This window comes from Argiope bruennichi, chromosome 7, assembly GCF_947563725.1.
Source record: "Argiope bruennichi chromosome 7, qqArgBrue1.1, whole genome shotgun sequence".
In the NCBI taxonomy this organism is placed as follows: Eukaryota; Metazoa; Arthropoda; class Arachnida; order Araneae; family Araneidae; genus Argiope; species Argiope bruennichi.
In genome coordinates, this window is record NC_079157.1 from 3,035,298 (window position 1) to 3,052,379 (window position 17,082).

A 17,082-nucleotide genomic window follows, 5' to 3' on the forward strand; every position below is an offset into this window, starting at 1 on the left:
ACAGAAACTCAATTTATCAATTATTTACAGTATATACAATTTTTTTTTTACAAAATAAACAAAACTACAGATAATTACAAGACATGTAAAAATTTTTTAAATCTTTTTGAAATAACATAGTTGTTGAACTAATAATTAGTTGTAGCTGCTCCTCTGGTTCTGGTATCGTACTATTTTTTTTATTGATTTCTTAGATATTCTATGCTTTTTTTAATATTATCTTTATCTTGCTTCACATTTTTTTTTAATTTTGATTCTCAGAAATTTTGCTTTGCTAGAATTTGGACACTGAAAAATTTCTACTGTCTTTTCTAATTTTCAAATTATATAGTATTTTTTTTTTTTTTCATTTCCTCTTTTTTTTTTTTTTTTTGTCCTTTTCTTGCTTTTATAGGTTTTTTTTTTTTTTTTCACAGAGGTGCAGCAGTATTTCATTTTTTATTTACCTGTTGCTGATTCTTCAAATTTTTCAATTTCTCTGAGCATTAAAAATTCTACTGAAATGAAATCTTCTTCTCCGTCATTTCATTTTGATTTTCCTTTCTTGTCTTTGCTTGAAATCTTTTTGCGATGTTCAGATGGGGCGTCTTGCTTTTCTTCACAGATCTCCATTACTAAAAGGAGCGCCAAATCGAGTATAAGGTCGAAATATGAGAAATCAAAGAGTCTGATCGTAAACCAGCTCCATAAGAGCAGCACATTTTCCAGCATTGTTACATCCATTTTTCTTTTCAATACAATTTCACGTTTTAAAGTTCAAATAAGATAAATATTAGCAGTGAGAAGACTATGTTGCGTTCCTCACAATGTAAATTTACATTCTAAATTTTCTTATGTTTTGCAGAATAAACAATAGCCAACATTCAACAACAGATGTCTTTGAAATAATGAATTCATTGTTGGAATGGGCTGTTATTTATCAAAACAACTATCTGTTGGGATGCATTTCCGTTGTTTCCAACAATTAAACTGGTTTGTTCTGATTTATATAGAAAGGGGTATTTTATTAATGTCTTTAGCGAAAATGAAGATTGACATAAATGTCATACGAAAACAAGGAAAGGGATGTTTGAAAACATGAAAATTAGACTGTGACAAATAAATCTTTTTTTTTTCCTTACTTAGATCCAACTCGGTGCAAAAAATGTTACCACTCAGTATCGGAATGCACTGCCTTTTTTTCAAAGATGGATGCTTCATACTCAAAAGGGTGGAGAGCGAACCGGCAAAAACTTTTATTTTCAAAAGGGTAGAGAGCATTCAAACCATCTGATGAGTATAATGGAGATCCTTTCCACATCACCCCTGAATGAAAACGCTTTATTTGATTTTAAACAAGAGCCTGTTTCAATTTTAATATTGATTTGACATATATATTACAAGTATATAATATATTTCAAGTTGCAGAAGTGTATTTAATACATAAGCTAAAACATAATCCTATTTCATTGCTATTAAAGGTTTAGATACTTTACACGATAAGGGTCATAAACGATCATAACTTACATTGTCTAACAAAAAAAAAAAAAAAAAACTAACGTAAACGGGATCTCAAACATAATATAATTCTCTGATATTTAATTTGGAAAGCCATTTACAATACTAAATTAGAGAAATTTTGCTGAATTTCCCGCCCCGTTATTACAAAGCATTGCTTCACTTTCATGGAAAAGTACCTCTAAGGTACCATTTATGTCATGTCACATTTTTACATAGCCTTTTCTTTATTTCAGCTTCATAATAGGGAAAATGTGACAACAGATTTCATCTTCTTACCACACTTTTTCACTTAAGGAATGAATTGTTTATGGGGATGGAGAGATCTGCTGCGTTGAACAGCATTTGTCACCGTGCGTGAATTATAATGCGTGCCCTTGCACCGAAGTAAAGCTAAATGTATAATTGAAAAAGCATTAAATTTATTATAACTCGGTTAAGTAATAAGTTTTTCAAAACATTAATATTATTTATTTCGTATTTCTCCTGACACCTTATGCATTGATATATACCTTATGCATAGAGCATAAAAAGATATCGTTAACTTTTTTTTTTTTGCAGATTCTCAGGCCTTAGCCAGCATGGCCGTGTCCTGCCTATCTTCCCACAGCGACGTGCCTGTGGATGAAAGCATTCTCAAGGATATGCTGCTGGACCTTAAGCAGCACCCATTCAGAAACGGAACCATCGATCATTTAAAGACAACCGCACTCGTCACTCAGGTAATTCCAACGCTTCCACCTTCCTAGCACAACCCCCGATAGACATCGGGGGTTGTGTTCCTAGTGGATATGGATGTTGAGAGGCTTAAAGATCTGATCCCTCTTATACTTTTCCATTCCCTAAGCCATTTTTGGTCTCTTCTTTCATCCCTAGTCTACAAATGAGGGGGGGAGGGGGTCGTAAACATCTGTTTTACTTGTGATGCCTGGATGTTTTTGAATCTAGACAGACTTGAATTGGCTTTGGAATCTCCTTAATTTATATTTTGAAAATATACAGAAGATCATATTTAAGTCTTTTAATTTGTTGAAAGAAGATAATTTAAACCATAATTTTACAAATACTTACCAAGTAAATATCTGCTACAATTAAATATTTTTCTTATAAAATCAAGTAAACGTTTCATGTGTTCATTTTCTATTCTAACTGCGGTCTTTCGCCTAATTTTGCAGCAGATCTTTCAGTAATTAAGAAGAAATGTAGTTATTTCATTGCGTTGTTATGTCTTTAATAATCATTCGTTTAAAAATATCGTATTGCATTCCTCCATAAGTTAATAGAGAATTTCTTGCTATGAATTGAATTAAATTAAGATGCTCAGCTCTAAAAATACTTTGAATGTTGTCAATTATGGTCATTTGCCTTCATCTTATGAAAAAGTAATCTCATTATACAAGTTGCATTTTTAAATTCTGTATTAATGGGTAATTTCATCTATTATACCAATTTTTTGTGATTTGACAGAAATTACATATCTTATTGCTTTTATTTTTCGTCTCCTTCACATTTTCGAATTCCTTTTCTATTCATTGACGACATGACATATCGTGAAGTATTTGAATGTGTGATATCGAGTTGTTTTTAGAAGTGTAAGTTACCACATAACAAAATCAAAGTAGGATAGAATGTATTAGCAGGCGTCTTTCTTCTCATGATCTCCGAGTTGGATTAATAAAATTTCGAATTTATAATATTTATAAACTGGATATTATCTATTAGCTGATTAATGAAAAATGTATGATGCAAATATCGTTCAAACTGATTAGACAATTTCAAATGAAACTAATAAATTTTTGTCGGTTACCATTTGATCAGCCATTAAGTGTTCAGTAAAAAACGTGTTATTATTTTTTAATTAAAATTTAATAGAGATTTAAGAATTTTTGCCACACTAAATAAAAATTTAGAACTTTTTCATACCATTTTAAAATGTATTTGTTTTGTATTACCAGTTTTATTTTCCTAAATTTTCTCCTCTAATTCTAAAGAATTTTTAAATTTATTTAAAATGTATTTCACAATAGCTTCTCGTTCGTTGTTTTAGCTACGACGCAGCTGTTTTGCGATGACACTAAATACTCTTTTGTGGGCACATTATTGTTGTGGTGTAAATAAGATTAAAAATGAACCGAATCAAGTTCTAAGACACTTCTATAATTTGATGTTTCGACGTAAAAGTGCGAATCGATCATAATTTTTTAAAAAAAAATATTTACATAGTGATGCATTATAAAAATAATAAAATTTGATATTATAGTTTAAATTTGGAGATGGTATTTAGTTCAGAAAACGTTTCAAATCTATTTCATAATTCTAGTCAAAAATGCTAGAATGGAAAGAGATTTTAAATATTTTAAAAATCAATAATATATGAAATCCTCTTTGATTCAGCAATCTTTTGGCTATAGTAAATGAATAATCCGTTTATGTAATTATGAATGAAATGCTTTTGTAAAGCACCTGAGAGTGAAATTCAGACAGAAACTATGAAATCATCTGAAATATAAGATATTAAAATTCTTAAGCAAAGTAAAATACTAAGCAATTAGCTTAATATGCAAACAACTTAAAATTCAAATAAATGAATGATGAAGTTCTATAGAATATACTGTAATGTCTTGATCCTGACCTATCAAATAAAAGAGAAGCGTAACAAACAATTCTTTTATTTACAGCCTTATATATGTACACAAAAACAAGTTGTTTTCATCTAGGTAAATATTATTTACAAAATTCACACAACAGTTGAAGGTTCATCATGAAATAATTCCTCAATCAATTCGGAGAATAAACACGACAAAAAACGCTAACAGGCTGTTAGCTCAAACGACTACTCCAGGGACCACTCCAGAAATCCACCGATCTTTATCGGGTTGAACTTAACTCAGAAACCCGAATCACACGGAGTGTCTCACAAACACTCACGTCTCTCCGAATCCTCCTTAAAATGGCTCTCGTTGCTCTTCTTCTCTTTCAAAACCAAAATCCCGCATTTTATTTCCATCAAATCTCCTTCTCTGACTTTCTCATTGATGCACTTGAATTCTTTATCACCTAATAACTGCTCTGCAATGCTCCCTCAATGGTCTCCAGTCGATCGTAGAAATGTCTATTAATGATTCACCTTTGTAGCTGACCCATCCCGAACACATATTCAATTCAGAGCTAACACCGGCTAAAGTCCACCTGACTTCGACACTTAATGCCAACGATTGCTGGTGATTGAACGTTCCTCGAAATGTGAGGAGCGCTTCTTAATGGAATAAAGCTTAACATCCGGATGGTTTGACGTTCTTCTTTCTTGAAGATATGATGGATCTCTTTGAAACGACGAAATGCACATATGTTGTCCTTTATCTGTATATAACTAATGACCAGACACAATGACTCCACTGCCGAAGGCGATTCCCCCATATGGCAGTCCGGAGGCACTTAACAATGTGTGTGATAATAGGTGACGTTACCTCTGGTAGGAATGCCAATTATCAGATGAGGAAGACGGGGAATGTTATTATAAGCAATCAAGGGTTTGTTCCTATTATCTTGAAAGTGCACAGCATATGTAAGTGAAAAATAAAAAGACAAATTCAAGATAAATCGATTAATAAATGCAAACATCTTAAAATATGGAAATTACAATTATTAAAAACTTATGGTGGACAATCATTTTTTAATATTATTTCAGTTGAAATAAATGAACTCTGTAACTTTTATATATTATAGACTGAAGTTGTAACCAATACAGTTTCAACGGAATTTACTTTTTAAAAATATTTTAAGTATCTATGAATTGCAAATTCTTTTTAAGAATTATTATTCTTGCATCGTTTTAAAGATATATATTGAACTGTTTTGGTTAAAAACAGATATTCATACCCAAAAAGCAACATCTTGAATACTTGGAATCCGAATATATCAATTTCACCGCAATCAATGCTGGATAATACTTGCCAATACCAAAGATTTGCTTCCTCCAAATGCATTACCTTGCATCGCTTCCCATATGAAGAATACAGTAGTGCGAAAAAACAAAATATATGAGGAACAGAAACGATAACCATTAAGACCACAAATCGTAGGTACTAAAAGAAAGAATTCATTTCTAAAAGAACATATATTTGTCCTTCGCAATACATGCATATTATTGGATATGCAATATTAGCAAAGTGGAACGCGATTCCAAACGAGCTTTGCTTCTGCTTGCACTGATTCATGTTGCTCCTATTTAATCCATTACTGCTATTTAAATTCTCGTGTATTATTATTTACTAGCCGCCTTTGGCAACCAGCCTGTAAGCCAGTATTAATGCTCACTAAATGTACTAACCATTATGTATAAAGTAAGCTGCGAGCAATAATACTAAATGTTCGCCACGTTTAATGATCGCACATTCATTGAAAAAATTCCGACTCTCTAAGTCTTTTCAGGCATTATTGTACGCACTGCCGATCGGCTCTGTTCAAGAACATTATGCTGTCACTTGATAAGATAGTAAATAAAATACTCTACCTTATCGAAAATCATTTATTCCTTCTCTAGTAATTCATTTAATTCTCCTTGACATTTTACAATGATATGTTTTATTTCCTTTTGAGAAACATATTCTTTTCGTGAATGAATTCAAAAATGAATTCGTGAATGTTGTTCGACTATAAATTTCGTGAATGTTGTTCGACTGTAAATAATTTAACAAAACTATTTAACCTAAAAGACATTTTAAATTTAATCGTTACCAGCATCTTATGGCTATCATTTGGTTCGCAGATCATATTGGTCATATTTAATTTCAATTAAATAACTTTGACTTCATTTCATATCCATGATTCTCTTCATTTGCCAGATATTAAAACAATGTTAATTTAATATACTTGCAGATGATTTCCTCATTGTATACATGATTTTTTCCAATGGGGACAAGTCCTATGATATCATATCGGTATTAAAAATGCAAATATTCAGTTCATCTATTACAAAATTTCGCATTATTGTTTCTCTTCTTTTTTTAATTCGTTTTGTAAATGAGACGTATATTAAACAGAAGTCATTGACCTTAGTTTTCAATAATGGAAAGAAAATCATGCAATTAAATATTTAATGAAACATGGAAATTTTTATTTGAAAAGTTGCAGCAGTGCATCATGGATCGTTAGGCAACAGCGTAATCTGTCTTTAAATAAATAGCCAAAAAAAATATTTTTAAAAATTTTTGAAATTCAGGTAAAATTTACTCCACTATTAAATTGTTATAGCTAAAAAGACATTTTTTTTTTAATTTTGAAATGGTATAACAATCATTTTTCTGTTGTAGAATTTTCCGAAATGATTGCCCAAATTCAGCTTAATTTTCAATGAATTAAAATTGCAAAAGAATCTCTTTGAGGTGCCTCCTTTGTAGTTCTAAATCAAACGGTTTGGCGCCGACCCAAACACAGACACACATTTCCATCATTGTTATTAGATGTATTCTTTTAAAAGCTCTGTACTGTCATTTTTGGTTGAAATACTTTGTATTTTTTTATAAAAGACATCTGTAATGCTTATATATTTCGTTGGTTATCCAATTCTGATTTCCTTCGACGCAGGCCTTGTTGATCCACGGATCTCATGCGGATTTCGACCTTGACTCGGCTATGAAGGTTTTAACAGACGGACTGACCGGAAGCAAGTCCCTCTTGGAAGTCTACTACGCACTTCCCGTCCTCCATCGAAGAAGCCTGCTCGACGTCGGTTCCGGCCATTGCAGCAAGGAGCCAGTGGCGAGTCAGTCGATTTCAAAAAGTTTTTCTATTAGACGGGAGAGGGAAATGGTGTGAATAAGAATTTTTTCTGCAAATGTATAAGTGTCAAGAATTCTCTTAAGAAATATTTTTAGAGCAATCATTGTTTCATTACTGATGTGCTCTCCATAAAATAAGAGGGTTCCTCATCCTTTTTAAACACTCCAAACGAAATTTCGAGCTCATATCTCTCTACATAGACAATTAATATAAGAATCCTCCTGTATTACAGACACAGAAATTAGCCTTATGCGATTTTATTAAGCTTTCATGTTTAAAAATGTTTCGCATAGAATATATTCTGAGAAATCTGGCGATTGATGTCTCTGTTATAGGATGTGTGGAAATTTAACTCGAATACCACACATAGGGTGTATTTTTTCTACAAAACACATGCATGTTGTCATGTGACTCAGGTAATGTCGTCCTAAAATTTCTTGTATAAACGTTGAATATTTCTTAGAATTAGAAACAGTTTAAAAGAAAAATGGTATCATTGCATTTTTTAAGATGATGATGCTCTTGAGTTTTTGGGATGTTAATGAGTATCAGTTGTATTTCCACACCTGAAAGACACGAGTGGTAAATTGATCGCAAACGAATTTTATATATTCATATTTTTCTTGCTTATTTTCGATTTTCTTTTGTTCATTGACTTTCTTAATATGTCCTAAAGAAAACGCAGAATAAATTTTTTTTCCATTAATATCGTAAAAATGTATACCCAGGAAAACGAACTAAAGCCGTTGATTACTGAAGAAATATTCTAGACTATGTAATGTTTTCAATTCTAATTCACATTTTTCTTTATTTCAATTGCATTTGAGTATGATTTCATTGGATTGTATATCTATCTATACTTATAATAAAGCTCAATGTGTGTGTGTGTGTGTGTGTGTGTGTGTGTGTGTGTGTGTGTGTGTGTGTGTGTGTGTGTGTGTGTGTGTGTGTGTGTGTGTGTGTGTGTGTGTGTGTGTGTGTGTGTGTGTGTGTGTTGGCGCTCTACAGGTCAGGTCATTTGACATACAGCTATCAAATTTGGTACATGTATACCTTAGAGGTCGGGAATGTGCACCTGGGGTTCCTTTTTTTGAAATTTTAATTAGAATTTTAATTATTAGTTAAAAACTAACTTTCCCGCCAAAAAAATCTTCCATTTTCCCCACCGCCAACTTTCAGTTATTTTTTTCTCCCAACAGAATTGAGGCTAGGGTTAACATTTTTCGGTGGATTATTTCAAACGATTCTGTTTATTTTCTTAATGTTTTATGCATTTAAAATTAAACATTGTTAATGAATCCATGTTTTACATTCATTCTGAAGTACTTTTGAATTAAAATAACACAGAATAAAGGAAATTAAAAATGTATAATCTGCATAGCGTTACCCCAACTGGCGTAGAAAAATTCACGCACTTGCGTTAACGTAACTGGCGAAGAAAATTCACGCATGCGCATTGTTTTCTGACTGTTGACATGGCAACCAACGAATGATTTAAATTATTTTTAGGTTAGTTGCATGCTTTTTTAAGTAATTTGTATTTATGTTAGTTATATATTTTTTGTACATGCTTATAGTTTTAAGTACATCGTTTTTTAAGTAGTTTTTTTAACCTATTTTCAATGATTTAAATTATTTTTAGGTTAATTGGATGCTTTTGTAATTAAATTATATTTATGTTAGTTATATACTTTTTTGTATATGCTTATAGTTTTAAGTACATCGTTTTTTAAGTATTTTTTTAAATCTGTTTTCGACCGATTATTTTAAACGATTCATTTTATTTTTTTAGTGTTTGATGCATTTAAAATTAAACATTGTTAATAAATCGATCTGTTCATGATGAATCTGAGAAATTTTTGTTGACAAATTCTTGAGATATTACATAAATTAAGAAAGATATTCTTTAGTGCCCATAAAGTCTAAACGCTCAGTGACTCTATTATCAGTAATCATAGTATTAAAAAAATGCTTTGTTTCAGTAAAAAATATTATTATATTAATTGCAGATTAATCATTTACACTTTAATTTAAAGCATAATTTCTAAGAGGGGTAACAGAAAATTAGAGAGATACATATCAGGCTATGACTGAAGGCCCTTATAATATTATGAGTGAATTATATGACTATCAAAATTTGAAGTTTTAAAATATTTTGTCGAAGAATCTATTAAAGTTGGAATTGCGTAAAATATTTAATGGTACGACCGGAGTTTAACCTCCTGCTTGGAGCAATTTTTAAAAATCGCCAACAACGACCTTGCGAAATGTTCAAAAGCAAAGGAGCAGATGTTCAATTATAGTGCATAATAAAGATTGCCAGCTTTGGAGCGTTATCGCAACTTGGCGAAGAAGGGGGTTAAACTCCGGTTCAACCTATTTAATTATTACAATTTAAACGAACATTAAGATTGGCGAACCGGCTGGTCGCCAAAGGCGGCTAGTACTTATAATAAAGCTCAATGTGTGTGTGTGTGTGTGTGTGTGTGTGTGTGTGTGTGTGTGTGTGTGTGTGTGTGTGTGTTGGCGCTCTACAGGCCAGACCGTTTGACATACAGCTACCAAATTTGGTACGTGTATACCTTGGAGGTTGGGAATGTGCACCTGGGGTTTCTTTTTTCGAATTTTAATTATTAATTAAAAACTAACTTTCCCGCCAAAAAAATCTTCCATTTTCCCCACCGCCAACTTTCCCGCCAAAAAAATCTTCCATTATCCCCAGCGCCAAACGAGAAAGGCTACAGTTTTTTTTCTCCCAACAGTAATGAGGCTAGGGTTAAAATTTTTCGGCGAATTATTTCAATCGGTTCTGTTTATTTTCTTAATGATTGATGCATTTAAAATTAAACATTGTTAATGAATCAATCTTTCAGATTCATTCTGAAGTACTTTTGAATTAAAATAAAACAGAATAAAGGAAATTAAAAATTTCTAATCCGCATAGCGTTACTCCAACTGGCGTAGAAAAAATCACGTATTTGAGTTACGTAACCGGCGAAGAAAATTCACGCATGCGCATTCTGTTCTGATTGTTGCCATGACAACGTTATCAATGGATGATTTAAATTATTTTTGGGTTAGCTGCATGCTTTTGTAAGTAAATTGTATTTATGTTAGTTATATATTTTTTGTATATGCTTATAGTTTTAAGTACATCGTTTTTTAAGTAGTTTTTTTAAAACCTGTTTTCAACCGTTTATTTTAAACGATTCGTTTTATTTTCTTAGTGTTTGATGCATTTAAATTTAAACATTGTTAATTAATCGATCTGCTCATAATGAATCTAAGAAAATTTTGTTGACCAACTCTTGATACCAACTATGAGATATTACATAAATTTAAAAAGATATTCTTTAGTGCCCATAAAGTTTAAACGCTGAGTGACTCTATTTTCAGTAATCAGATTATAAAAAAATGCTTTGTTTCAGTAAAAAATATTATTATATTAATTGAAGATAAATTCTTTCCACTTTAATTTAAAGCATAAATTCTACGGGTGCTAACAGAAAATGAGAGAGATACATATTACGTTATGACTGAAGGCCTTTATAATATTATGAATGAATTATATGATAATCAAAATTTGAAGTTTTAAAATATTTTGATGAAGAAGCTATTAAAGTAGAAATTGCATAAAATATTTATTTATTAAAATTTTAACGAACATTAAGATTGGTGAACCGGCTGGTCGCCAAAGGCGGCTAGTAAATAAATAAAAATGATAGTAAAAAAAAACCTGTTGATAACTTGCAACTCTTTTTCAGGCTTGAAAGTATCTGCTTTATCATTGAAATGGCCGTGATTCGTTTTTTTCGGCCATTTTCATTTTGATTGCTTCGTTTCTTCTCCTATCCTGACAAGTTTTCCTTCGTGATGTTTCAAATATCCTTTGTTAAAAAAAATCTGACGAAAAAATATTTACAAGTTTTACGGGATTTATGTAAAATCGCAGCTCGAAGTTAAAATCTTTTTTCACATATTCCTAAAAATGATAGAGAATAAACCGATTTTTAAATTTTTTTTCCACTGAAATTCCTCATACAAATTTCATCTCTAAGTCAAAAATGAAAAAAAAAAATTGTAGAAAAGGCAACACTAAGGCTATTTGGGGAGGGAACTCGTCACTTTGAACCACGTCAGATGACGTGGACAACACCTCATCTGGCAACTCCTCTCCAAGCTTCCACAAGTGGGTGATTTCTGGAATAAATTTAAAATAGCAACTTATATTTGGCGAAAATATTTGTTGAATGCGTTTACATGTATAGGAAAACATTGCAAATAGTTTCATTGATGAAATCGTTGTAGAAAATGCCATTTTAAATTTAGCTAAATCCTTTCCTAAAATTAGAAGAAATGTAAAAATTAATCGTGTTTCTAACAACTTTAAGATTAGCCAAATCTTTATGTAGAAAAGAACCTTGTTGGTGATTTGACATTTTCAAATTACTAAATTAATTGAAATTCAAAAAAGAAAAACTGCATTCAAGCTAAATTCTCAAGCATAGTAGTATCACTCTGATGACGTACAAAATAAAAGGAGATGAAAATGTGAAATTTAATACTAACTTTTGTTATAAAAATCTGGTTTCTGATCATTTCAAAAGGACATTCAAAATGATCAGCATGAGTCTTCCCAAGTGTATGGAAAATGCCGGGGTTATTTTAGTGTTAAAACCTGTATAAGTATTAGAATTTCTTTTAAGGCTTTTGATATCTTTGAGAGCCTTTTTGTCAAGATAAACCTCTTCTGTTGCGTATTTTTTATTTAGAAAACCTCACTTTATTTATTATTGTTGCCATTATCTAATCATCTGCTTTAGCTGCCATTCCCTGATTGAAATTAAATTAAATTTTTGATCGTGATGTAGAGAATTTGTAGTTTTGAAATTTCGAATGAAAGGGACAGCTACATAAATTTAGCTTCATCGCTACGTATTGAAATTCTACCATTTTTACAGTCCACTATTACCAGATCCGCTGTAAAAACGGCTTTGCGTTGAAAAGGAATGATGATAAAAATTGATTAAATAATCATCTCTTTGAGGTAACAACGATTAAAGAATATTTTAAAGACAGAATAATGCTGAAGATTTAAAATTTCTAAAGAAATAAGATATTACATAAAGCTGCGATAAAATGTCACGCATTGAATTATATGAAAATACATGAGAAAAAGTAAGTTGTAGATTTAAAAAGTTACTATTTTTTTTTAGAAGAGGAAGATTTACAGAGTGCATCGGATGTCAACGAAGAAATGATAAATGTCCAGTTCTCAATCTGGATTGGTGACGAGATCAATTTTGCCCGCACTTGGCGCTTGAGAATGCGAGCCAACAGCACCATTTATGACGCCGTAGAGACTGTGGCGAAGATTGGCAACGGACAGAGGTAAGTATCTGTGAGCGACTTCAGTTTATATCAATGCAACAGTTTTGTATGTTAATGGTAATATACTGCAAAACGATCAAATCCGATCTGAACAGCACGTGATGAGCCTCCAAAAGGATATATATATATATATATATATATATATATATATATATATATATATATATATATATAAATACTATGAAGTTCCTTTTTGGTTTTAGTTTAAATAGGTAATAAATTTTAGTTGCGATTTCGAAACTGTTTTGTTTCGTTTTCATTTTAGTTTCGTTTTCAAACTTTTTCTTACTTTAGATTGGTTACTCGTTCTTGCATTTGGTTGGAATTTAGCTGCAGGTGCGCTGTTCCACGAACTGCAAAATTTTTAAATAAAATATTTTTAATAGTTTTTTTTGGTGGTGGTGGGGGGTTCAATAGGTTTTTTGGTGTATTGCCTAAAAAATTTAAGAATTTTCAGATCATTTTTCCTGATTTTACTTTTTCGAGAATTCCTTGTTTTTTGGCGTTTAGGAGATGTATTTTCATTTTAATAAATAAATTAAACTATGCAAAAAGTTAATAACGAATTTATCATAGCGCATGGCCCGTCGCGCGCTCTACCAAGGGGCACTGTGGATAGCTTTGTGTCAGGAGCATTCACGGAGAAAAAATTACTGACACAATTGTTTTGTTTAAAAAATCTTAAAAATACAAAAAAATATAAAATTTGTGGAAACGGAAAGTGTAGGACATGTCCTTTGGCAGATAAGGAACAGATCAAAAATGAAAACTCAAAATTACAAACATTCTGTAAAAACAAAAATTTGATTTATCTCCTTAATTGTTCAGAATGTAATTTAAAATATATTGGCCAAACTAGCACCGAGCTTAATTTAAGAATTAACAATCACAGATCCGATATAAAAAACTTCATAAAAAATAGGACCACTGACTTCGAACTGGAGCATTTTCAAAACCATAACTTTAACAATATTAATATCTACATTCTAGAAGACAATATTAACGAATTAAACAAAAGATTAGATCTGGAAAACATTTATATTTGCAACCTAAAAACTTTATTTCCTTATGGTCTCAATAGTAAATTAAATGGGGAAGGTTATGCAGATTTAAACAATAATTGCATTTATAACAAATTTAACATTTTTAAAAATTTTCTAAATAAAGATAACTTTTCTAAAAGATTTAAAAGAGGTAAAGGGAAAGGAGGCAATTTTCAAATTATATTTGAGGAATTTCAAAATTACTGTAATCTGGAACACAATAGTGAAAACATTCACAGAATTAGGAAATACATTTTTGGTCTTAGAAATAATAAAATGAAATGGTTTTTAAATAATAAATTCGGGGAATTAGAGTTTAAAAATTCGTACACTAAATGTATTATTCTAGATCTTATTAAATGTAAACTTAACATTGGAAAAAACGATTTACTTTTTAATAATAAAAATAATGTTTACAAAGAATACTGTGTGATTAAATTCTTGGATATTTACTTCGAATATCTTAAATTACCCAAAATTATACATAATAATAATATATTTTTTCCTCTTGCAGATAAAACTAATGTATCAATAGCGTTTAGTTACACTTCAACTTTAAAGAAAAAAATTTGTAATTATAATTACTATAGCAAAAATTTAGATAAAATAAATAAAACAGATTGTTACTGTAACAAGGAAAAATATAAAGATTTTATAGATATTGATAAAGGTCATATTATTACAGGTAATTTAAAAATTATTGAATCCAACTCTTTAAGAGATTTGATGGGAAGAGGAACAAAATTTAGATTAAGAGAAAAAATAAACCATAACAAAATTTTGATTTCTATTGGTAATGATTTGGATGTTTTTATTGCCAAATTATCTAGAAAATACCACTGGCCTGCGGAAGGTTTCGGGGAATGGAAAGTGAGAATTTTAAAGGAAATTAAAATAAAATTGAATACTGATTTTGACAGATCTAAAGAACGTGGGATTTATTTTAGTAAAACATTAAAAAATGAAATAAAAAATTTAAAAGAAAAATTTGTTATTACAGTAATAGATAAATCAGCAAATAATTTCTGTTTAATTTGTAAATATTATTATAAAGAACTTTTAATTAATGAATATAACTCTAATGCAACTTATATGTTAAAGAACACCGGGAAAAAGGAATTAGATAAAAGAATGCTAGCTTTCGCAAAAAAAACCAAAACTAAGACTTGCTCTCTTAACTATCCTTATTTATTCCCAACAGTTAAATTTCATAAAAATCCATTAAAATTCAGATTCGTAACCTGTAGCACTGGTAGTTATAATTACTATACGGGTAAACATTTCTTTAAATACTTAAAAATTATCCTGGACAAAATAAAAAATGAAGACAACTTTATTATTTCTAGTAACAAAGAAGTATTGGATTTTCTTAAAGATAACAACATTAATAAACTTGATACTTTTGATTTCGAAAATTTATACACTAATCTACCTCATGAAAAATTAATAAAGGTCTGCACTTTTATATATGACGAATATTTAAATGAAAATATCATTCCTAAAAATAACTGGCTTGAGTTATGTAATTTTAATATTACTGAAAATTACGTGTTTAATGGTATTAATTTTTATAAACAAGTCAAGGGCATTCCAATGGGGACAGCTTTCTCAAGTGCTTTAGCTAATATTTTCCTGCATTACTATGAGAAAAAAATAATTAAATATAATTTAATAAACGGGTGGAGATATATTGATGACCTACTTTTGATTAACTTCGACAATACTAATATTATTACTAATTGCTATCCAAAAGATTTAATTCTAAAAGATACAAATATAAATAAACTTGAGGCTACCTTTCTAGATTTAAAAATCGAAATTGCTAATGATAAAACAATAGTTGGTATATACGATAAAAGGGATGATTTCAACTTTAAAATAACAAAACTATGTAACTACCATTCCAATCTAAACTCTAAAATTTTCAAAAATCTTATTTTCTCACAAGTTAACAGGATCAAAAGGGTTTGCAATAATAAAAATTCTTATATTGAAGCATCAAATATCCTCCTTAAAAATTTAATTAAAAATGATTTTCCTAGAAATTACTGTAATGTCAATTTTTTAATTAAACAAGGTATGGTTTGGGATTAATCTTTTGGCTTAAATAAAAATAGAAATTTACTTGCATATTGGATCACTCAATAGATGGCGCTGGGTGCCTACCTCTGTTTACATAATTTACCGTTAACTTTCAAAAACAGGAAATCACAATCGATTGTTTAAAGTTTCGTTCACTGTTGGATGGTATGTCTTGGCCTTTTCGTTTTTAATTTTAATTTTAATTTTAATGCTGTTTTTGTTTTTATTGTTATTGTTTTTATTGTATTTTTACTTTGTGGTTTTTTTCTAATTTGTTATTTTGTTTTTCCTTTCTGTTAAAATGGTATATCTCTTGAGCACAATTTCGGGGGATTTTCGGGTCACGAGGAATCATTATTAGACTTAATGTCTGTATGTCCTCACAGAAAAAATCCCTTTATTTGAATCCCTGCCTGAGGGTGACCCTTGAAAAAGTCTTCAGGCCGGATTCTTTTTTAATATTTTTTAATAATTTTTTTGGTTTAATTTTTATTTGGTTTTTGTTTTTCCTATTAACTTGATTCTAATACTTTTATATATATATATATATATATATATATATATATATATATATATATATATATATATAAATTCAGTCAGTAAAAAAAAAAATTAAGGATTATTACATAAAATCATCCAAGGGTTCGTAATGGTATCCCCTCTGATTTCCCGTTTTAAATTCTAAAAGTCAGTTAACTTATTGGTATCTGTTTTTCTTAATATTATTTGTTCTAACTACACACTTTATATGGACACTAAGAAATTGACATGTAACTGAATATATTGAAGAAGACAACAAACAAACACACACACACACACACACACACACATATATATATATATATATAATCCTAATAAATCACCTAATTTTTATCTTAATTTAAAACATATTAATTTAATTCTAATTTTTTTTTCTTATTTCATGATCCAATTGCACTTTTTTATTTAATTATTGATACAGGAGCCCTGTAAAAAGGCTTAAAACAGCGGTTCTCAAGGCTCCGAGTCAAGGGGTAAGAAAATGTCGATCTAAACAAATTCTTTTAAAAGATATCTATAATTCCCTTACCTAAAGCGACACGTGAAAGAAATCCCTATCAGAATCTCATGGTATATAATAATCAGGGGAAATATTTATCTCGCTCTTTCGCTCTTGTCTCGTGCTATGGATTGACGTACCTGTTCACTTCTTGCCCCCCCCCCCGAGATGGAATAAAAAGCGAAGTTTTAAAAATTTTTAAGGGTCTTCTCTCTTCGGCCACGAAACTGCTTAAAAATATGTGTTTTA

At 30.1% G+C, this 17,082-nt stretch overlaps 1 protein-coding gene across 3 annotated transcripts in view; it reads left to right on the top strand.

Moving 5' to 3' along the window:
• Nucleotides 1–17,082, top strand: part of LOC129975910 (cobalamin binding intrinsic factor-like) — a 48,827-nt gene that overhangs the window by 23,520 nt on the left and 8,225 nt on the right. For all 3 annotated transcript variants that reach the window (XR_008785060.1, XM_056089195.1, XM_056089193.1), the window contains exons 6-8: nt 2,059–2,219; nt 7,084–7,261; nt 12,495–12,669. Coding sequence is in view for 2 of the 3 variants with exons in the window: in XM_056089195.1 (XP_055945170.1) it covers nt 2,059–2,219; nt 7,084–7,261; nt 12,495–12,669 (514 nt within the window). In the remaining variant the exon portion in view is untranslated. The remainder of the gene's footprint in view (nt 1–2,058; nt 2,220–7,083; nt 7,262–12,494; nt 12,670–17,082) is intronic.